At 44.1% G+C, this 23384-nt stretch overlaps 3 protein-coding genes across 3 annotated transcripts; 1 reads left to right on the top strand and 2 right to left on the bottom strand.

The window, feature by feature from the left end:
- Nucleotides 1-5845: 5845 nt before the first annotated feature.
- Nucleotides 5846-17475, bottom strand: LOC149341633 (osteoclast-stimulating factor 1-like). The gene is made up of 8 exons (XM_089543755.1): nucleotides 17297-17475; nucleotides 16920-16966; nucleotides 16703-16820; nucleotides 15526-15617; nucleotides 13296-13415; nucleotides 10111-10189; nucleotides 9928-10026; nucleotides 5846-6027 (listed from the first exon to the last, which is right to left on the bottom strand). The coding sequence occupies exons 1-8, from the start codon at nucleotides 17337-17339 to the stop codon at nucleotides 5975-5977; spliced, it is 651 nt and encodes a 216-aa protein (XP_089399881.1). The 5' UTR covers nucleotides 17340-17475; the 3' UTR covers nucleotides 5846-5974.
- Nucleotides 17476-17671: 196 nt separating this feature from the next.
- Hsc20 (iron-sulfur cluster co-chaperone protein HscB-like protein, mitochondrial) lies at nucleotides 17672-19212 on the top strand. Its single transcript, XM_089543754.1, has 2 exons — nucleotides 17672-18104; nucleotides 18610-19212. The coding sequence occupies exons 1-2, from the start codon at nucleotides 17673-17675 to the stop codon at nucleotides 18979-18981; spliced, it is 804 nt and encodes a 267-aa protein (XP_089399880.1). The 5' UTR covers nucleotide 17672; the 3' UTR covers nucleotides 18982-19212.
- Nucleotides 19213-20778: 1566 nt separating this feature from the next.
- On the bottom strand, nucleotides 20779-22997 carry trk (trunk). The gene has a single exon (XM_089543753.1). It carries the CDS (start codon nucleotides 22621-22623, stop codon nucleotides 21802-21804), a length of 822 nt encoding a protein of 273 aa, XP_089399879.1. The 5' UTR covers nucleotides 22624-22997; the 3' UTR covers nucleotides 20779-21801.
- Nucleotides 22998-23384: the final 387 nt, after the last annotated feature.

Below are 23384 nucleotides of genomic sequence, written 5' to 3'. Positions count from 1 at the left end.
TACTGGTCTTGTGTCTCAAGCTTTGGCAGCAGCATCACTTGTGTGAACCTGTTGAAGGGCCACTAAAGGGTTTTTCTTTCTTTTTTTTTCAGGAGCCTTTTTTACCTTTGTGTTAAATTTCGCAGCCAGGAAGTGGTTAGTTCTAGTGCAAAAGGGTTTAAAATTTTCTGGTTTCGCGGCCTCAATCGGGGTAATTTCAGCTGGCAACCTTGTATTTGTGACGTTGCGAGCTGCACAGCTGTCAAAATTTGCTCCGTTTGCTGAAGGAAAAAAATAGCTTGTTTTTGGTTTTCTCACATAGTAGTAAGTGCAGTATTAAAACAAGCAAAAATGTTACAGGCCGTATGCACATGAGGTTTTGCTACAGTATCCAGGACTGCGCGCTTTTATTGAAACCCAGTTCCGGTTTCCTGGGTTTTGCTGTTTTAAATATTGTGTTCTTTGTTTCGAAAAACTATTGTTTGGAACTGAGACAGGTAGGTTCAAAAAATGTGATATTCAACTCTGCATAGTTTCATTCTTTGCTAGTCTGTGCTCTCAAATAAGCTTGGTTGGCTTGAAGGTGTAAGGATGTTGGCCTGAATAAAGCGCCTTCCATTTTTGCAAGTTGCTTACAAACTAAGTGTGTGTAAAGATAGAAAACAGCTTGCAGCTTGAACTTTTGCATGTTGCTAAGAGAATGGGACTGTTTTATCTGTGAAAACTTTGCATATAGAGGTTGCATGTGTTTGCTCTGTTGGTTTTTTGATAAGTGAATTTCTCCATGGTTCTGCACTGAGGTAAACCAATGTGTGGGTTGTTTGTGCATTACATTTACAGAGCTGGTGCTCTAACACTTCTACAATTTTCCTTTGCCGCTGCTTACCAAAAGCTACAGAGAATGTTTACTACATTCGAATCGGAGCGAAAGCACGGATTTGTGCTACGTAGAAAACGAAGGTGAGTAGGCAGTGCCACGGGACGGAGCAGATGCAGAGTGTGGTGCAGTTTAACTCGAGGCAAGTTGGCTGCGGCGATAGCCTAGTTTAAAGGAGATCTGTTCACGCAACTGCGGGTTCGACTCCCAGTCACAGATATTGATTCAGTTTCTTTTTTTTAATGGGTTGACGTCTTAACACAGCTGAAGGACGAATCTAGGGACCCGACAATTGAAGCGCAAGGTCCCGTAGAGAAACTTTCGCTTCAAAAAAACCCCCAAGTGGTGCTAGATTATGAGAAGGCCTGCAGTGTTAATATACAGGGTCTGTTCTGAAAGTAGTAGGACTCATTTTTTTAAACAAAATTTATTCAAGAGAATAGTACAAACAATTACAATTTTTCAAGGTAGCACCCTTCCGCACCTACTCACTGCTGCCAATGAGTTTCACAGTTTTCGTACGCCTCCAGGAACGCCTGGACCGGAATGCTGTTTAGCTCTCTCGTCACGGCCTGTTGAACCACCTCTACCGATCCGTGATGTTTCCCCTTGAGCGTCGATTTTATTCTCGGGAATAGAAAAAAGTCTGGCAGGGCCAAGTCGAGGCTGTAGGGGGGCTGAGACAGCGTTGCCGCCTTGTGCGGGACAAAAAATCGGGGTCCTCATTCAGATGACGAAGAAGATCCTACCGGTTGGCCTTTTCCTCCTCTGACAACACTCCCGGCACCAACTTCGCGCACGCTTTCCTCATGGGTAAGTTTTCTGTCACGATCCCAAAAACTTGGGTTTGAGGAATGCTCAAGTCATCAGCAATCATTCTGATAGATCACTGTTAAGTAAATGTTTCCCTCACTACACATTTTCGTTAGTCTTGCTGGTCGAAGGGCGTCTGAAGTGGTCGTCTTCCTCCACTCTTTCCTTACCTTCTCGGAAAAGCTTGTGCCTATCAAAAACACCTGATCTACCCATGGAAGCGTCACCGTAGGCCTCCTTAATCATGTTGTGAGTCTCTTTGCCCGTTTTACCAAGATTTACTCAAAATTTGATCGCGTATCGCTGATGCAGTAAACGCTCGATGATTCTGCGTGATGAGACGTTTCGACAGGGGTTCACAGTACAAGCGACCTCCTCTTTTTAACGGCCGAGAGCCGACTGCCGATTTTCCCCAGCATTCCCATTATCCCCCTTCAACGATCCTGCACGCGCAGACCACCTCTCGTCCGCCCGTTCGCCCAAGAAAAAACCAGTCCTACTACTTTCAGAACAGACCATGTATAATGGGGATGCTTTTAAGCTGTAGGTCAAAGTTGCAGCATTGTTCTAAAGAGGCAAGCTGCACACCTGGTGACTTGGGCCAACTCTGGGGGTTTTTCGAATATTTTGGGTTGATAATCACATTCCTAGCAGTCCCCATGCACCAGTACAAAGAGCAGTGTTTCAAAATATCAAGTAGAAGTGTTGGAAAAGAGCGAAAATCGGGAAACTGAAACCGGGTTTCAACTAAACGATGACATCGCAGATACTGTCACAAAACCTATCATGTGCACATTAATCAGCTAAACTTGCGAACGAAGTCTGAAATGACCAAAAGCCGGCTCGGAATTTTGTTCAACAAATGAAGAGCAAATATCGACTGCCATGCGTGCAGCGATGTCACACATGCAAGATTGCCTGTATAAATCTCCCCGATCGAGGCCACGAAATGGGGAATTTTTAAATTTATTTGCGCTGCAACAAAACACCACTTCTCAGCGAAATTTTGCATAAAGGACCAGAAAAATGCGGAGAACGTACCATGAAAGTTTCAGTAAAATCAGTGGAGGTAGAAAAACGCTGGAGTTGGCCCTTAACAGCATCCAACTCAACGAGAAATGAAAACCGGTGCAGTAGGTGCCAATGATTTGTTTAAAATGCTGAAAAAGTTGCATGCAAGGTGTTACGACTCTAGTGAAAAATTCTGTGCCAATACTGCATCGGTGTCCAAGTTAGCTACGGGAAGTGTTTACATCGGTATGCTTGGCAAACCTGGAGGAGACCAAATCTAAGCAAACATCCGCGGATATTTACTTTCCAGAAAAATCCCTTCTAAGTAGGGAGCCTTCATGTGCTCTTGGGAAAATGTGTTTGGGAAAATGTGCGTCTAAAGCTGGTGCCAGGCTATGGCATCTGCTCTTTTGAGGGATTTGTGTGTGGTGGTGAGGGGGGGGGGGGGGGGGGGGGGGGGGGCGCTTCTCTGGTGTCTGTAGTGTTCAAGGATGAGTGTATGTTAAAGGTTCTGTGGGTGATGTTGTTACATTGTTCGCTTCGCCTGTAAATGCCCGGGCAGATGTATCCTTGAGTATCGTACGTGAATCTGAGAGGCTGTTATGTTGACTCTCAGACTTGCCTGTGCCCTCTGAAGACTTCATACTACAGACTAGCTTGGAAGTCTTGCTACAGGCATTCAGGCTGCAGGCATTCAGTGTGGATGGACAGTTGAGGCAATCAGGGTGCACCTTGTTTTGTACACACAGATGGGTTTCAGCTCACGGCTGTGAGCAGCTGCTTTGCTGATGGGCTAGGCTGTTGGCAATTTCCATGGCCTAGGGGGAATGCCTCTTGTAATCCAGGATGGTAGCGTTACAGAGGACTCCTCCTGTGGGCAGCCTAGGTAGACTCACAATGTTTTAAAATTTTGCAATAATCTCGCGCTCGTCCGGCAATGGTTGCAACATCACGCGAGGCAGTCTTTCGTCCCTCAAGTCTGTACAGGAATAAATAAGAAAGAAGGAAGAAATCGTTGCCTGGTGCTTGAAAAATGGTAGGCATGAAAGCGGAGCGGTACATGGCAGATTTACATTTTGGAGAGAATTGAAAGTCAGTGACATGAACAATGACTTTTGTACAACGGGGGAATAAAAGAAGTAGAAGCGCAACTTTCTGCATCTAAAGACCTAGCAAATGTCATGATGCTAGTGCAGAAACGGTGGTAGAAAAGTTTGCCAGTCACTGCCGCTTGAGTTTTAATTGATAAAGGTTCACCCGTTGCGTTTCATAAATTTTATTAACCCCATGCTACTCTCAGTATGAACATTGATTTCTAATTGTGTACAGATAGAAAGCGAGAATAATCAGGTCGCCTCTTTCACACACTGTTTTCTGAAGTTGGACACAACTTAATAAATCTGCAGTGAAGCTTCGCCCACATTCAGAACCGCCACACAGAATTCCTTCAGAACAAACAAGTACTCCAGTGTTAAACTTTTTTCTGTAATCAAGAAGCTAATCTAACAACCATGACAACCGCTCACCATGGTTGCCTAACAGCCATGGCAACCGGTTGCCATGGTTACGGCGCACGCCCAGTACTGGCCTGCAACGAGCGCCCGAAATGCACCGCTGGCTAGCCTAGTGTAGCTCTCGCTACAGAAGCCGATTCTGTTTACTGTTGCGATTGGCTAGCAGTGTAATACAGGACAGTTTGGGCCATGGCCCAGTGGTACCAGCTGCTGTTTTCTTTTTAAAGTTGTATCCTAGTATAGGAGCCATGAATCGCACTTCACGTGCTCACTTTGTTCGTAATGAGTGAATGAAAGGCATCTTGCATAACAAAGCACCACATAACCATGCACGCATGCCAAAGTAAGGCCAGTCATTACAGACACAGCCTTGCACAAAACTCTGCCCATTAGCCGTGCTCAGCAATGTTTGTTAGCACATAATGCCTCTTATTTACGTAGACCATTCTACTCCAGGCAAGTCATCTTTTTTTAGCAATATAGGCTGAGAGCTTGGTAAGAACTGCGCTGTCATGGTCCTGCAAGCTTTCCACTAAGGAAGAAAGCGTCCTGTTCTCAAACTCAGTGTACTGCTGGCACCAGAAGTATTGCATAGTGACACTTAGTGGCTCTTCAGTGTGGTTAGCGTACAAATATATGTGCAAGAGTGTTCCTAAGGTGTATTTTTATAGGAAAACTATGACATCTGAATGCACCAGAAAGACACTCAATGGAGCAAATGACACGGTTTCATGTGCGGTGGTCCTTCTTGGACTTGTTTGTACAGCCACTGCAGCATGGCATCGCTTTTGTGAAAATCGCCAATAATCACGGATCTATTTCATCCACATTGTTATCCATCGTGACTCTCCATCTTCCCCTTTCCCTGCCCAAGTGTAGAGCACCAGGCCTTGGGCCGTTTCCTCTCTCGCCTCACTTGCTAATTTTTTACAGCATACATGGAAAGCGAACACCAATGGCAGCCCTTTGACCGTATAAGAAAGAGGCCATTTTTATCATTCAAAGGTCTTCACACACTTTGTCATCCACTCTGCATTAGCATGCGCAGAATGTATGAAAAACTGCAGCAGTCATGTTTCATGGAAAAAGAACCTTGATGGTACATGTCTAACTACAACTACCGCAAATTACAGTATACAGTCTGCAGGTTATACATGCTTAGAAGTTAAAAATTTGGGCTTTGCGGACATACAGCATCACCCAATAAGTGCCCAATTTCATTATATGAAGCAGGTGCAACCTATACATAGGATGCAGACTATGTCTCAGGCGCGGACAATCGAGTAAAAAGTAATTTTCAGGCAATATTGAGCTCAATCCGAATACTCAAAATTACAGGATGATCACTGTGAAAGTGAAACTGTAAATTGACACCGAACACTTCACGAACAGCAGTCTTCAAGTTGCGCTCAACACGTAGCAAGCTGCCTAAGCACTGTACATTTCAGGCAGTGTTGTGCTGCGAGCCACTACTTTAAACCAAATTAAGGGTTTCACATGGAAGTGGCAAACGGCATAGCCATTATTACTCAGCATGCATGCAGATTGTCTTGTAAGGCATTAACAACGGATAGATCTAATAAATGAACGCAGTAGTTCATGCACTTATTACACTGCATAATGATTGATGTCTTTAGGAAAACCAACACGATGCATGAATATACAACTTTAATGCAAAAACAGTTTTAATGCCACGTCAACTGTATAAAATTCTTATGCATTGTGCTAATGCATCGTCCAGTCTGTAAAAACATGACTTGCACACTGCTTTCGTTACCGATCAACTGGAGTCTTCGTCAGACTCAAGGTACTCCTCAGGATCCACAGAGAGAGCTGAGAAAAGAAAAAAAAACGTTTTGTTGCAGTGTCTTCAACACAAGCTTTCATGCCAATAACAGCCATGAGTGCACTAAGCGAGTCATGGTCGTCTGGAACTAAACTGGAAGTGGTGTGAAAAAACTTGTTGCCGCTAAAATTACAGCAGATGGCACTGTCAAAACAGAAGTTTAGACCGTGGTGATAGGGTAAGCTAGGCAGCCCAGTGAACATGGTCACTCCATATTGGAGGTAGACGTTAATGAAAATCAGTGGTGCCAATGGCACCCAGTCAAGAGTAGGGATAGAGGGAGCAGTAAGCACACAACACAGTCAGCATGGGCTGTTTTAGGTTAGGTTTGTGACAAGAAATCCTTAGGCATGAATGAATGCAGTTCATCACTTGATTCAAGTATTTTAAGCATAGTACATACAGACGATAGGGGGTGACCACGTGTGAACTAAGGAACACACGTCCCGCTAGCATTCAGTGCCGCGGTGGAAACATCCATAAACTTAAAAAGAAAACATTCGACAGAAGTCTGTCTGGTCGTGTTTTTCCTGTATTTTACTTGGTTGGCGTCACTTACCTTCTCCTAACATCCATAAACTTGAATCTGCCATGTTAATGAGCTGCATATTCTTTCATGACCAACTTTTCTAGTTGCTGGCAAAATCTTGGCAGCAGACACCAAATGTTTGGTAACTGACCACTCTATGTTCTTGAGCTAAAAAATACTATGCACTGTGTGGTCAATGTAAACACAGGAGTTATTGTACCAATGTGTAAATAAGCTTACACACCTCCACTGCGCTAAAACAATGCATCTGCAATGCAAATAAAGTTGAAGTGCAGAATCAGATATCGCTGTCCACTTTCTGACAATTGCTAAGCTCTGTAGTTTGAAAGGGACAGTAACGAAATTCTTTTCAATTTTTGTACTAAGAAAAATCAACTAGGGCTAGCTGATTTTCACCAGGAAGCACAAGTCACCCCAGGTGGTCGAAATTTCTGGTGCCCTTCGCTACGGCGTCCCTCATAGCCTGAGTTACTTCGGGACGTTAAGCCCCAATACACCAAACCAAACCAAACATTCACTGCCAAGGAAATTGTATTTAAAAATGGAACATTTTTTCCTGCAACTCAAGTCAAGCACACAAAGTCAGTGGCAACTTGGACTTAGTGGTCACTGGTTTTAAGTGAAGGGCATATTAGTCTATGCTTGGAGATTCATAAGATGAAGAAAACATTGACAAATGGCAGTTTGCTTGTCAAAACGGCCAGTGGTGGCAATACCTGTGTTTAATTTTTTTTACTTTTCTAGTTCATAAAAGCTTCATTTCCAGTAAAAATAGCCACTCTTTCATAAGAATCGAATAATCTAGGCCAGCTTAATTTGTCCTCAGTGCCCATACAAAACTGGAAAGATAAAAGGCATATAGAAATGTTTCACTCAAGCACCAGACCAGATTATTAAATGGAGAACATACTATTGTGAACTTTTTTTTCTCTTTCAAGCATTACAGAGGTAGGCAAAGCTCCCAAATGAAGTTGTGAAAACAAGAGAGCTGAGGAAGTCGCATATCAGAGTACCTATAACAATAACGGCAAGCCAATACATATAAGCACTATTAAAAGCTGCCATGCTAACTGGTGTAGTTATAGGAGTTTGTGAGGGCAGTGTACATAAGGTATTAATACCCGCCACGGTGGCTCAGTAGCTATTGCATTCAGATGACAAGCTCAAGTTCCCAGCCAAGGCTACCGCATTTCAGTGGGGCCAAAATGTGAAGAAAAATGCCGCTCTGCTGTGAAATCTTGGTGCACAATAAACAGCTCTGGGTGGTCAAAATAAATATGGCACCCTCATTATAGCACTCTTAACAGCCCATCAGCTTCATCATCATCATCAGCATCAGGTGGGCAGCTTCTAGCCATTACACCTCACACATAAGGTATTTATAGTAAACTGAGTTATGTACCCTCTTGGCCAAAAAGAAACCAGGCTGCATGGTTTCCTTCTCATTCGTATAGTAGAGTCGTTACAACTTCCCTAAACATCAAAAAGTTTTGGAAGGCAAGGACAAGGGTTCTCCTTACCATACAGAGGTTGAGAGCTTGAGGGGTGGCATAAGTGCTCCATTATGCAGTATTTGAGAGTACCTAACTGCAGTTAAGCTTGGTCACAAATTATTTTCTTTTCACATTGTCTTAAAGGGGCTGCGAAACACTGCCTGGGGGAATACCGGCTATACTTCAGGTGGGTTCTTTATGTCACACAGACGCTGACTTAAAAAGAATTACAGGAATCGATGCACAGGAACGGTAGTTATTCAGTGAAGAAATTTCAAAATACAAGCAAACAAAACGCTGCCCTCAACTCGATTTTGGCGGGGCTTCCCACTCCTATTTCGCTCTCCCAATGACGGCACCTGGCGCAACCAATCAAAACAGCCAGCCAGAGCATGTCGCGGAAGTTTGTACTCCATGGTTGCCTGCTCTCTGTGAGACTGGCAGCGTTGTTTCCATGCCAGAGCACCCCTGGTGGTGTATTTTTATTTTACTTGCTTTGCAGGGCTTTTATCTAAAACAAACAAATTGTTTTTATTGATCAAATATAAAACGCAGACAGGTGACAAAATGTGTCTATATTTATTCACACAATTTGCAGTATATTTACTGTTTGTCCGGTCATCAAGCTCGCGCCAGGTGATGTCATATCCGCTGCTAAAAACCCGCCACTGTGTGGCGACACCATCAGAGCCATGAAGCTGTTGTTGGGAGGATATTAAAATATTAAAAAACGGAATGTACGCGGTATTACCGACGCTAATAGCACCATTATAACTCACTGTATGCAATCAACAGGCAAAACAGTTAACTAAGATTGTGTTTCTGGGCCCCTTTAAGTGACTCGCTTGTTTGAAGCAATGCGCTATGTGTGCCAGAAACATGTTTGGTTCTGCTCGGGACTATCTGCCTTTTAAAAGTACGCTAGCAGTACGAATGAACAAAACTACAAAACCTGTGATTGCACAATACCATATAGATTTTTGTCTGCATTATACGGAGACGGTCATACAGCCTGCATCTGCTGAATACAGGGTGTGCATTTGAGGGTCTTAAAATTGACCTTTTTATTTGTGGCTAGAACCTCATGAAATTTTGCACACAGATGCGTTTTTCTCTTCAGATTCCAAAAATGTAGTCATAATTGAGCTGGTGGTCTTAGATCTAAAGTTATCTTATATTCTAGAGTGTAATTAGGTAATTTCTTACACAGCTTTAATGAACTTTCTCACTGCACTTTGTTGTTCTTAATTACATGAATTGATAGCCAGCGAATTTGCATACCCGATGACATTTTTACATTTTTTGTTTCGGCAACATATAAATACCGATATACAATTAGCTTAACGAGTTGCAGTGTCAAATACCGCAACCTTTTTCTCTCAACATAGTATATCAGGATGACATGCCTTTAGAGAAAAACGAAGAATGTCATCGGGTATGGGAACTCTCTGGCTATCAATTCATGTAACTAAAAGCAACAAAATGCAATGAGAAAGTCCATTAAAGCTGCGTAAGAAATTACCTAATTACATTCTAGACTTTGTAGGAATTAAAGACTACCAGCTCAATTATGATTACATATTTGGAATCAGAAAAAAAAAAACGTATCTGTGTACAAAATTTCAAGACATTCTAGCCATTAATAAATAAATAAATAATAAAATGTTAGACCCTGGTCCCCCCTTACCAGCAATTCAGACTTATTATTTTCACCTTAATTTGCAACACATTAAGTTTCATTATCCAAAACTGACAAGTTTTTTTCAAGCTTTTCCGATGTAAGCCCACAGTATCTAAAAGTTTGCAAATAATGGGTACAGTAAGAAAGTGCACAAACAACTCACATGTCCTCTGAGAGGTCTTCAACAAGGCGATGGTCTCTGGATCACTGGCCAGTTCAAGTGGTGTCCTTCCTTCTTTGTTCTTTACATTCTTGTTGGCTCCTGACCATGGCAGATAAACACAATGGCTCACATTATGATGCACAGCTTCCCCATATCTGTGAGGCACCACAAAACAATGCATACCTGCATTCAGAAGCATGCGAACAATGTCGCTGTGTCCCTTCCATGCACCAGAATGGAGTGGTGTGTCACCGAGTTTGTTCTGCAAAAGGAACAGGATTAACATTCTGTAATGCCCATCAAATAACGCTTTTCGCCCACATTCACTTCCTGGCTTATAGAGAGTGGGATCTCATTCAGCTCTACCCAAATGTAACCATTCCAATGATGATATGACCTTTAATGGCACAAGGACAGCTCGACGAAAGGGCACTATGGCCAACGCGTTCTTTTGCGCGATCTCAAATAAAAGACTCATTTTTTCAAGCATTTCAGCTGAGAGAAACTATGCACCAGGCTAGGAGAAAGCTTGTACCTGTTGGAATCCGGTGGGCACCAGGCAGCAAGGGACACTGAACCCCACACTCCCACATGAGGCGGATGATCAATCCACTACGTCACCGCTGTGGTCCAGCCAGCATATCATTGCAGTAGCCTACTTCACAGCTCCGTCTTTGGAATGGTGCATCATTTTGCAGTCCATATGACATCCCCAAGAGAACAGCTCAAAACAATTTTACTAACATTGAAGTTTTAATCCAGTCATCATCATATAGGGCACCACTCTACCTGTGGGTCTCCCCATAGGCATGGATTTTCAAGTTTGTCTCAGAGTTGTCAGGTTCCAGAATTCTGCACAAACGGCACAGCCCTGCCAGAAAGAATAGCCCAGGGTTCCTAGAATCGATTTCATGAGACCACCTGGTCAGAAGTGCTAACTGATTCACTGTTGTTGAGGGATGTGCATTCTGATCACTGTGATTTTTGTGCACTGCATACAGTCTCCACCATCGAGCAAAACGTCCATGACTGCCTCGTACAATGCCATCTTGGATGCTGTCACATGCGGGTCGAATACAGAAGGCAGTTCGAACACTTATACCTCATAAAGACTCCAACAAAAATTGTAACTTTAGAATCTATCAGAAATACAATAGACTATACTTTAACAAGCCAACAAGTGATCCACTCAGCATTGTTCTGAAGACAATCATATCATCACCAATGTTGCAATTCAATGGCTTTGCTACTTTGGTTCCCATCGTTTCACCCAACATTCAGTCTTTTAAAGGAGTAAAATGCCAAATTTTTCTTAAAATGTTTTCTCCTTTGCAATGATGTGCATAACATGATTATACATAGATCACCACATGGTATTCACATGAAACCCATAAATAATTTGTAATTAAACTTCTCCTCTCATGCTGTTCCAGTTTCAGTTTCAACAGCTGTATGATGGCTGTTCAGTACAGGTCATGCTAAGCATAAAGAAACTGTGATACAATTGCTGCTTCGTTGTTTGAATTCACCAAAAAACTCAAGTATGTAAGGCAGCCTGTTTAAAGGGCAGGAATGACAACAAATGAAAAAACAGCTATTATATCGCAATTTTAATGCAGCAGCATCTAAAGCCTCATCGGGCAAAAAAAAAAATGTGTGATCAATCATGAAATTCGCCCATAGGCTGGAATGAAGTGATGTCGCCAGAATAGAAAATTCCCATTGGCTGGAGGGAAATGACGTCACCAAACCAGGAGTGACATCACTTCTGGTAAAGGCATCAACAGCTTCTAAAGCTATCACACTGCTAAAGCATAAGGTAAATAGGTGTCCCTGTGAATTTCTCCTTTAATGCTCGACTGCTGAACCAAAAGACGCGGGTTCGATCCGGCCGCGGCGGCTAGAATTTCTTTGGAGGAGAAATTCTAGAGGCCCGTGTACTGTGCGATGTCAGTGCACGTTAAAGAAGCCCAGGTGGTCGAAATTTCCGGAGCCCTCCACTACGGCGTCTCTCATAGCCTTAGTCGCTTTGGGACGTTAAACCCCATAAACCAAACCATCCTTTAATGCCTCATGAGACCCATACTGAACTCTGACATCACAGCCGTCGTCTGGCAGCTGAAACTAAAACCGAAACAGCATGAGAGAAGAAATTCAGTTATAAATTATTTGCTGGTCATAGGTAAAAACCATGCGGTGCTCCTTGTGTCATCATCAGTCTAACTATGTCCATTGCCGGGCAAAAGCCTCTCCTCTATCTCTCCAATTAACCCTATCCTGTGCCAGCCGCAGCCACCTTATCCCCACGGACTTCCTTACTTCATGCACCAACCTGACTATCTGCAGCCCCTAGCTGCTATGATTGCCTTCTCTTGGAGTCCATTGGGTTCATCAGTGACCTCGCCTTTGCATCACATGCCCTGCCCATGTACACTTATCCGCCCATATATACTAACATCTTACGCACCATTAAAAAGAATAAAACACACTACTAAAATATGACGCCTACACTCCTTTAAAGGGACTATGCAATCAATGAAAAGTCACTTGTAAATGTTTTCAATACTTAGAAATAATGCTAAGAAGCATTCACACCAAGTATGAGTCTTCGGAACTTAGCTGGCAATTTATTATGAATTTTTAAAAACCGCGTTGTTTAAAATTCGCGGGTTGATTGGTGTCTTCGTCGGGACCGACTTTGAAGCTAAAATCGGGAAAATAGACATCACTAGTCCCGTGACGTCGGCAGGCCACCACACGTTGTCATTCGCTGGAGCCACGGTAGCCACGACGTCACGGGCACGCTTCCGGTAGCCGTGAAAATCATCTGCTCGAGCCGCCGCGCAACCCCCTCGGGCAAGCGCGAGCCAGGGCATTGCCTTCACGCATATGTTTTCCATTTACCTCTGCCGCCTCTTTCTGTCGGGAGTTCGGGAAACACTCGGCAGTGCCTTTGTTGTAATGGCAAGCAAAGAAATCCGACGTGCGCCGTGATCCAGGAAGGCAGAGAAAGACCGGAGAGACGCTGCTGTTGGGGTGCTGGGTACGACAACCGGAAGTCGCAAACCGAACATCAGCGAATGACGTGTTCATGGGCGGGGCCCAGTCCCAGAGCTGTTTTCTTTATTTTTTCTTGGTGCTCCGCACGTGCGAGTTGAGGGGGGAGAGGAGGAGCGTGATTTTTAATCGTCTATAACTTCGTTGTTATAGATGCTAGCTCAAAAATTCTTGAGCTGGGGTGAAGAGTGATGGAATGCCTATCTGTCGTTTGCTTTACGTAATCGCAATTAATTTATTGCATAGTCCCTTTAAGTCATGTTCTCAAGCAAGAAGAGATCTAAAATGCACTGATCTGCAGCATAACTCACCTGTACATCAATATGGACACCTGGTATAGAGAGGAGAATTCGGGCGCACTCTGCGTGTCCTCCGTGTGCCGCCCAGTGCAGTGCTGTGCACCCGGCCTTGTCAAGGCTGTTCGCTGAAACCTGCAGTTTGCATCGCAATGACTGTCATTAAAAATGGAATAAAAAAGAGTGCGCGAAAGCAGGTGAAGGTTTCGAGCCTCATCAAGATTTGTTCTATCAGTGACCCAACCTATAACCTCATAAATTTACGATGGAAACCACTGGAGTGCAACAAAAACTGACTTTCTGTTCAGCAAAATGCAAAACACTGCTTCTCTATGCTGCTTTGCACACTGCAACAGTGTAAACTTGGTCCGAATAACTCTATTACCATATGTGGAAGGTTCATGGGGGAGCTGTGCATTCATGGGGAAGTACAGAAATGTAGCATAGTTGAGAACCAATGCCCTCATTAACAGATTCAGTAGATTTTGCAGCTTTGGCACCGAGTACACAGGCAGGTGATCTCAGGCAAAAAATACTCTATATTATTTCTTAGAAGCAAGTTGCTCTTAAACCAACAGGCTAGTCCTACTGTACAGTCATAGAGGCACTTCATCGGAAAGCTGCACACTAGAATGTTAAGCACACAAGCCTTTCAAATATTCAGCACATCATCCAAAGTCCTACTTTATTCACGATCAGAAAAATAACAATGGGTCTATTCCTCCCAATTTTGCAGCCTGGCTCAACAGACGTGGCTGTTATACTTTTCTCACAGTGCTTTCTGCAGAAGCCTTTTCACTTAGCATGCATTCCAAGCAGTAACAGTGTACCTCAGTTTCACTTTCCTTTAATGATGGCCAAAAATGGACAGATGCAATGACCAAAGGCACATCACGGCTATTTGAGGTTGATATGAGTCAGGAGATCTGGCACCATGTGTATGGCATACACAACATGGTAATGGTAATGATTTCTCTGATTTGGCTATACTTTCTACACTGGTTCAACAGGTGCAACACTTTCATATTCATTTCTTCAGTCCCACATGCACCTTCTACAATTCCTTGTTCATTTCATCACATCTAGTTCAGCATGTGCCCATGAATCACACTCACCAAATTGTAAATGTTGCTAAAGTGCAGCAATATGACAATGAACGCAAGTAAGTTGGAGAAGAAGGCGGTGGATATTTGCATACGGCACAAGGTCCGTAAACCACAGCACTCATGACAACACTCAGACGCAGCAACCAACAACACGTTCGCAAACCATGTACGTGTAATACATGCAATGATTTTTCAGAGAAATGGTGACTGCCAGGTGCTTGTCCAGGGCAACAAATTCTACTCTGCTGTGATTAGTAACTCCCATAGCAGTCACTGCAGTTAAAGGGGCACTAAGGTCAAACTGAAGTTGGCCTGTATTGATAGATCACTGAATTATAAAAAGTCACCACTCTAACTGAAAATTGCCCTTTTATAAGCCGGACAAAGTCAAAAAATGAAACTCGGGTGTCGCCATACCCGGCCGATTTTGCATAGACGTCATGAGTTTGAATCAAGGTAGCAAAATTTTTAAATGAATTTTTTCTCAGCAATAAACGCGTATTTTACTGCCAGACAAACATCTACACAGAGAGAGCCACAGAATCAAAGTTTACAAAGAAAATTTTATACACTGGTCCTCAGTGCCTTATTAATGTAGGTAGCCCGCAGATGGCTGTCATATCAACTGCAATTTGTGCCAACTCTGTGGCAAGCGTATGACAAGGCCTGCACTCACTAACTTAACTATGGATGCAGATGCTGAGTGCTGGTGCCAAGCTGAAACTGAAATGCCAGAGCTTGCACTGCATGTTTACATCATTATGGAACTTTTCAGAACTAGTACAATGAGTGCAGACAAATCAGAGAGGCATTACATTTCATTTTTCAAAAGTAGGCCTCAATTTTATGCAACACAACAAAAAGGACTCAAATTCTAAAAAACACTAATCATAGACACAGGTTCTGTCGTTACAGAGAGGTCAATGACATTTGAGAATGCAGCAGCTTTTATACTTGTTTTTCCTGGGAGTATTGGAATATATACTGTTATAAAATTATTTCCTGCCAGTGCAATGCCAATGAATGCAGCATTAGCAGTGGCCATAAGATATTTCAGCACATGCAACACCGACAATTCATTGATGACATAATACATGAAACAAGAAATCACGATAGTTGCCAGAAATGAGAACTCTAACCTTGTTGGAAAGACATTCTTCTAGGAACTGCAGGTTGCCTCGCTTGGCCGATTCGTGAAGAGGGTGAAGGACCTCTTCTGCATTTTCTTCAACTGCAAGCACATACGTGAACAGTCAGCTTCCCCAAATCTTTTCTCATTACTTAACTGTGTTAAGTTAAAAAAACAAAAAAACTTCGGTGTTCAAAACATAAGGTGTTCTGAACCACCAATGGAAATAACGACTGCAGTGTGAAAAGAGTGGATTCTTGCTCATTTGTGCACAAACCTGCACAAACCATGTGATTTGCTTCAATTATTGCTGTGGCTTTTCTTCTCTCAACACAATAAAGCCGGAACAAGAGCACGCTCCGTGGAACATGCGCAGTTCAACCAAACCTAGGCTAATCAAGCTCTAAGCACTGCCTGCATGCTGGAAGAAATGGAGAAACCTGGTGCAGTACATGCAGTTCTGACACCAACAGTCAGTAACGTGTCTTGGTGCTATGCCACTTTTACCCTGTTTTTAGTAGATCACTACTGAGCCAGACTTAAATGTGAGCATTCCTACGCAATATTCCTCAATTGTGAGGTATAAAAACGATGATGTGAAATGTGCTGATAAGCACACATTTTGCAGGAGATTATAGGAACCTAAGCCTCAGCAGCCAACGGTGAAATTTTAATTCAGCTCTGACATGTGTAATCTTGACCCATTTTCGTTGCACGTGTCAGGATGGTTAATCTGCATCAAGAAAAATTCCAGCCATGGATGGTTAAGACATTACAGAGCACAGCCAAAACATAAAAGTGCACATGCAAGGCTGCAAACTCCCACTAGAAAGCATGCACCACATGAGCACACAAGGTCTTTCATGCGCCAACATCATGAACAATGCTTTGATATATCTATATACACCCTTCAGGTGCACGTAGTCAACTAAATAGGAAAACAAACGAGCAACCAACTATTCATATATACCATGGCCTGAAGCCGTTTCAGTACACACATTCAATGAAACATTCATTATGTAAATTAATTTTTTAAAGCACATTTCGCGTTTACAGCAACAATGACAGCCAATTTCTGCTGCCGTTAGCGATCTACTCGCGTCTGCTCTGTCTGTACACAGTAGCGGCTGTGAGCGTGCAGGTTCTGAAGGCCTGTTTAAATTGCGCTCCGCACATCCGCCTCTTACCGTAATTGCTCGGAATAAGTCCAGACCGACGGTCACATCTTGCTTTCCACCAGTTTGTGTCGGACGTCATGTCAAAAACGTAAAGCAAGTCTCCTTCTTCGAAAGACAGCTCATCTGGCTGTAAGTCAGGACGTCGCAAAAAAATAATGTATATAAAACGCTCTTTTTCTATTTTTAGATATGAAGTAACTGTTAACAAGCAGCCCGCCATACCCACCTGTTGAGCGTTGTACTTGTAAAGCGCCCGGAAAACTTTCACGCTGCCTGTAAACGACACAAAACTTTGAAAAATTCACGTACTGGTTCATTCTTTAGTTACTTCCGCGCGCTTTCTGTAGTGCACGGGATGCTAACATTTATTACGTCCTGTATTGTAACAAACACGATAATTCATACTCGGGTGTGGCCTCGTTAGAAAGTATGACACAACATTTTTCGGTGCGATGCACTCAATCTATCCACACCGCTAACTCATACAACAGCTACTTTGAAGTAGCTTCAGCAAGTTAAGTGGTTACTGCTATTGGATATGCGCCAATAGTTAATAAATAAAAAGAGCACATTAACTTGGTTTAGGATCTACAGCTGGCTTACCAGGTTTTGGCGGCGGTGGCGCGGGTCTAGAAGGTCTACTCATTTTTGTACGGTTTATTCTTTCTCTCGTTGACGAACAACAACAGTTATCTAGATAACTGTGTCAATGATTACAGCGTGAATTAACTCCAACGGACACTACTCATTTTCTGCACTCTTCCGCTACTGATTGCGGGAGGCGTTTGTTTTGATTTGGTTTTTTCATTCCATTCTGTCACAATGCTACTTATTCATCACGCTGCTGGATAAACAAAATAATCAAATAACTTATTATACCTATGCTATATTATTTGATTTATATCTGTGATTGATGGAGTTACAGATTGTTTTACTGATATTGTGAAAATTATCCGCCAGTGCCGCCGCAATCGTGAAAATGGCGGCCTCCATAAAGAGTTACGCGACGGCGGTTTCATGGGGAATATTTAGGTTTCGCTTTTTAACCGGTGTTAAAAATGCTCGCCGAACTCAGCCTTTACGGCAGTCGAATACACATGTTGCATGTTCACTGTATGCACATAGCAAAGGCAGCTTTTTGGGGACCGGAACACTGGTGTTTCCACCACCGCTTGTGCGGCTTGCGGGTCAGTCGTCAAGTGCCGCTTGCTGGAACTGCTCTGAAGATCTTGGAAAAACAGACTTTATCTGTCGCAAGTGTGAGAGCCCGCAGGAAACGTCGCACCGTTTAAATTATTTCGAAGTCTTTAATGAAGAAGCAAAGTATAATATCGACGCCAGCAAGCTTCAAGCTAAGTTCCGAGACTTACAGCGCTTGCTTCACCCCGACAAATTCGCTGCAAAATCTAAGGTATGCGGCCTGTCATTATCTACTGCAGAAAGCAGTAGTACGCTTTCGTGTAACGCACTGTTTTATTAAAAGTTCAGAATTTCTTAACCTACTTATGTGTCAGTACGGGTACATAGTGTTATGACAGCGTTCTTAATAATGTAACTGCGATAAGCTTGTTGCTTGCATAGGGCTAAGCTATTACTCCATGCCAACCCGACATCTCGGGAGGGTGTACACGCGCACTGTGTCACTTTCTCTTTGCCGCTTTGTCTGATATCTTGACATCGCCGGCTGCTCAAAGCTGAAGGGGCACCTTTGAGGAAAAGAGCTACACAGAACGAAAGGCATTACGGTATGAAGGGACGTGAAAGGTATGGTATCTACAGTGAAAGACAGCTTTGCGATCTATGATGATACGATACTGAATTGAGTGGACCATGCGATTCGCAGCAGTGGCTGCCATTTGTGGTCAGATATGTACAAGCACATTTCTGTCTTTGTGTATGTGTTCACCTCAATCCAGAAGGAGCAGGCCCTATCCGACAACCTTTCAGCCCTGGTGAACCAGGCCTACCAGACGTTGTCAAAGCCCGAGAAGAGAGCCAAGTACCTGCTCACGCTTAGCGGGAAAGATCTTGACTCTGTTATGCTGGACTCTGGTTTCCTGGCTCGCATGATGGAGCTCAACGAAGAAGTGGCTTCTGTTGAAGAGCAGCAGAATCAGAAGTCAGCAGAAGGGTACCTCAAAGTTGTACAGAGTGAAGCGGAAGAACTGTCAAAACAGCTAAGTGATGCGTTTGAAAAGGACAGTCTTGATCAAGCCAGCATTGAGTTGGCCAAATTAAAATATCTTAGGAACATAGAGGCAAAACTCAAGGACATTTTAGAGAAATAAAGAGCTAGAACAATATTTTTGGAGCGTGGTTCGCAGACAGTGAGGTGCATTTATTCAATGTGTCATCTTCCAAACAGTAGCTACAAAGTTATTATTAATAATGAGCCTAGTCGTACATTCATGCAAAACATTATTGCTCGCACTATGCTAGTGTATTTCATTGTCAATGCTAGAATGGGCACTAAGACCTAATCGCAGTGATTAGCCTCATAAAATATTCGTGAAACATCAGACTTGTGTTGTGAATGAGTATTCTGAATGTCAGTATACCTTATACCCTTGTCATATGGCCACCTTGCTAAAGCCATTGAAAACCAGTTCCTTTTGTTCAAAGTTGCACTGTGCTACACAGCGTATTGCTACACAGCGGTGCTACACAACATACACAGCATATTTGCCTCAACGAACCTTGCCTCGGAGATGAGGCCAGCCGTACAGGGCCTGTGCAGCCCAGTTGAGTGGCCTTCAAAAGCTGCGCCTGCGGTGCCATTCAGTGTAAAAAATAAAAATAAACAAGAGGAAATCTAGACAGCTGACAGTGTTTAACAGCATCTAACCAACATAAAAAAGTGTCAGTTTACTTTTTGGACTGCTGTTTATACTTTATGCTCAAATTTTATTACAGTAAACGTGTTGCAGCATTGGCAAGCACCTACACTGGCCATGCTGCAAAATTTGTTGCTGGCAAGAAGTGGGGTTTTTACAAGGAAATAAATTTTAAGCTCAATGAGTAATTAAGATTCTGCAATTGAATTTTGAGACTTCCGGCCCCTTAGCAACGAGTGGTGCTAAAAGTTCAATGACTGTTCTACTTTAAGCTGCACAGTTAGCTACATCGCTGCTGTTTTGATGAAATTGAACATCTTTGCTGAAAATACAGTTCAGGAGTACCATGTAACAGAGGTATTAGTGTAGCGTGATGCTGATCATTTGGCATCTGATGTGTCAATCCAAAGGAGCATGTTAGCACTGGCTGCAGCATCAGGAACTCTGTCAATGTATAAACAGAGGTGCATCGAACATAATGATTATATTCAATGGCAGCTTTTTCCAGCAGTGCTATCTGCAAAATGAGGTGGTAACAAATTTATGCCACTTCATGTGGAAACTTATGATAGTGTTGTTCCGGCAGTGTTAAATTGATACTGGCAAAGGAAGGACACCAACTACTGCAGAAGCAGTAGCCTCTAACACCAGGAGTTACATGCGAGTCAGTTCTGGCAAACCAGTGTGGAACTCATTAATGAAGCAGATCATTTTTTATACTTCTGTAATATGTCAAAAGCAGGACAGTTAAGACCATGCTGAAAATTTCCAAATACGGCCTCAATGGGAACTAATTTTATTCACCTTGCATACTTTGATTTTTGTCAGGGCATGCTGCCCAGTTGTCAGCATATCTTTTGTAATTGGTGGACCAAGCTGCATTCACTCCTGCCTTCATAGATCCGTGGATCGAGGAGGGACGACGCCTTTTTGTAATAAAGATGGGTGGATGCATCATTCTTTTAGAAATGTTTAGAAATGTGTGCTAAATTGACATTCATAGGAAAAGGGAGAGATGACAGGACAGAAGTGAAACATTGAGTATTAGCACTCAACATTTCTACAAGATAATGTACTTACTAGCACATCAGAAAGTCTTACTTCGGCACACGCATCATTTATGTCAGAAGAACAAGCATTTGTATGAACATGCTTGCATATGCCTTAGAAAATATCTTTTCCTTGTAATGGGGCAGTGGCTGCCAGCACTAAATGCAGAGCATCTTGAGGTGTCAATTAATGGGCTTCAGGTCGACGTTTGGTTTTTGCTTTTAATTTTGTTGCAGCATTCAATGGGGGCTTGCGTTGTCGAAACAAACATACCTGTGGCCACTGTACGTTCTACTTATTTTGAGGAGTTAGCATGCATGCCTAGCCAGTAACAACCCTTTCTACGCGACAGAGTCCCTTGGGCAGCCTGTTATGCAAGGCAAGTACAGCATAAGCACATGGAATGGAGTGACATGCAGAGTCTGTGTCTGTCACTTTTTTCTGTTGTCCTGCCTTAGCACTGTTTCACTCTTCCCATCATACATCAACCAGCCCAAGTTAACACTTAATTACCCGAAAGAGAGCTGACCATAGTCCTGATATGCGCATTCAGAGGCACGTAGCTCTCCTACATAACCACATACCACCTTTTGTTTCGCCTACATCATGGCTCAGTGAAGTTGCAGCGCCATCTGTTTACCCTTTCTTCTGCCTGTGTTGACAAAGCCGCAGTTCCTGAAATTCAGGAATGAAATTCTGGGGCAGAGCACGCCTTTAGTGTTTGCCTATTGCCTATTTTCGTACAAACTAGTGCTATCATTACCTGTGGCTGACCAAGTGTTGCAGCAAAATAACCTAATGTGCGGTACAGTCGTCAGTTCATAGAACACAGTACTCTAAGTGTGAGACATTCAACGTGTCTGGCATTGTGTGATGCATACTTGTATGGTTTTCACTGAAAAGATTGTTTCAGGTGAAACCTCCCAGTCGGGGGTGCTTAGGCCGTTTTTCACCATCACCTGAAGATCCTGTTGGGCTCCACACAGTGCAGAACTCCCCAAAAGCCAGGTGCTAAAATTAACGCTTTCACTCGAAGACTGTGGAAATCATCGTTCACAGCAATGCAGACGCCCATAGCACTGTCGAGCACACTGAACACAGCCACACTGCATGGCCGGTTTTCAAACTGAAACCATTCAGCATTTATGCACACACCAGAGGGCTGAACCGCGCAGTGCTAATGTCCTTTGTTTCCTTTCTGTCAGTTGCTGAGAGTAGAAATCCTTAGTCTTCCTTGGTGCAGTCACAGCAGAAGGTGACGGCGCGCTCTTCGAAGACCCAGTGCTCGCGGAGGTCGTCTGGCAAGTTTTCAGGCGACGTGCGGATAACGCCGGAGCAGGGCGCGCTAGCAGTCGCGCGCCTCAACACCTTGACAGTGAAGGCGCGGCCTTGGCACCGGAAATGTGTGAACCAGCATTGTTCGCCCTTGCACTGCACAGTGCGAAGATACCGCGGGAAACGATCCTTGCCTAAGTCCTGCCACTCGATGCGGGACTCGCAACCCCAGGGCTTCTTGGTGTTATGTTCTCGACGGCCGCGGGAACCGCGCGAATCGCTCTGCTGCCGCGAAGGCGGGGTCGACGCTTGTTCGCTGCTTTCGATGTCTCGAGAGGCTGCGTTCAGATGCCATAGCGATTTCTTCGACGGCCCCCCTGACGTCTTGCCTTTGGTACTTGTATCATTCCTTTGCGCTCGGTGTGAAGGATAGGCGTCGCTTTCGTCCTCTACCACGTCCTGTTTGAAGTCCGGATCTACGCGGAAACTAGGTGTCCGATGATCGGGTAGCAAGTTCGACCTGTCATCTTCGGCGTGGGGAGCGTCGCCCTGGACGGCGTCGGTGTGTCGGGCGTAGATGCGTGCAGGCTCCTCTGGCTCCGGCGGAGGCTTATCGATGGACATGTAGCGCGGGTTGTACGCCGGTCCCAGCCGGTCGCGAAGCTCCCCCACTGTGGCCGGAGCGCAGACGTCCTGGCCACATGCCGCCGGTCTCGACAGGTGAAGAGAAATGGAAATGGCGAATAGCACTACACTTGCTGACAGAATCATGGCAGCCTCATGACAGCAGCGCCGGCTGCGTTTGGGGGCTCTGAAGTCGGCAGACGAAACGCGGTCTGCTGCTCACTGCGTCCGCCTCGCACTTGTTCGTCCGTACGAAATGCTGCCCTTTCGCTGGCTGCGCCTTTTCGCGACTGGCCGATGACTGCCCGCGTGGAAACAAGCCTGCTGGAAACGGGGAGGCGTGTTTTTGCGCGGAACGAAGAAATGTCGCATGTCACTGCATGAAGGGCGGGGCGGAAAGCTGATTGTGGTCACCGCAGCTTTTGTTAAGGGACGGCTGAAGGGAGGCAAGCACTAAAGTAAAAGTAAAATAGAAAGAAGGGGTGGGTGAGGGCGAGCTTCAAAGCTGTAAGAACGCGTGATAATCGATTACTGGCAGGCCCGTACCCGCTCTCCGCTGCGGTCTTCTTGTTCACTGTAGCTGCGGGGTGGATGAAGACACGCGCACAGCGTTTTGGGTGCAAAATGTCCGGGTCGTGCATGCATGGTCACCGCATTTATCGTTTATGTATTCTTGATATTTTGCTTAAATGTGTGCGTGTGCAACTTTGGTTTAATTTCTGGATAAGCAATGCTTTGCCCCTAAGCCCGTGTTTACCGGCTAGCGTATGCGCAGGGATTAACGCTATGCCGCCCTTCTCACTACGCTTTTTTTTTTTTGCTTCCGCTGAAAAGAGCACGCGCACGATCAAGTGCTATGTACACAGAGCTCGAAGTCACGCTTTTCTCTTCCACTCGATTCACTGCGT

This window comes from Amblyomma mixtum, chromosome 5 (genome assembly GCF_055824585.1).
Source record: "Amblyomma mixtum isolate Tamu chromosome 5, ASM5582458v1, whole genome shotgun sequence".
NCBI lineage: Eukaryota > Metazoa > Arthropoda > Arachnida > Ixodida > Ixodidae > Amblyomma > Amblyomma mixtum.
The sequence above is the reverse complement of the archived record's forward strand: the minus strand, read 5'-3'. Positions and strand labels throughout refer to the sequence as shown.

Coding starts and splice junctions, on each gene's coding strand:
- LOC149341633 (XM_089543755.1), bottom strand. CDS start 17,339: ATGAGTAGACCTTCTAGACCCGCGCCACCGCCGCCAAAACCTG. Junction 16,967..17,296: donor GCCACCGCCGCCAAAACCTG/GTAAGCCAGCTG, acceptor TGTCGTTTACAG/GCAGCGTGAAAGTTTTCCGG. Junction 15,618..16,702: donor ACTTATTCCGAGCAATTACG/GTAAGAGGCGGA, acceptor ATGTGCTTGCAG/TTGAAGAAAATGCAGAAGAG.
- Hsc20 (XM_089543754.1), top strand. CDS start 17,673: ATGGCGGCCTCCATAAAGAGTTACGCGACGGCGGTTTCATGGGGAATA. Junction 18,105..18,609: donor AATTCGCTGCAAAATCTAAG/GTATGCGGCCTG, acceptor ACCTCAATCCAG/AAGGAGCAGGCCCTATCCGA.
- trk (XM_089543753.1), bottom strand. CDS start 22,623: ATGATTCTGTCAGCAAGTGTAGTGCTATTCGCCATTTCCATTTCTCTT.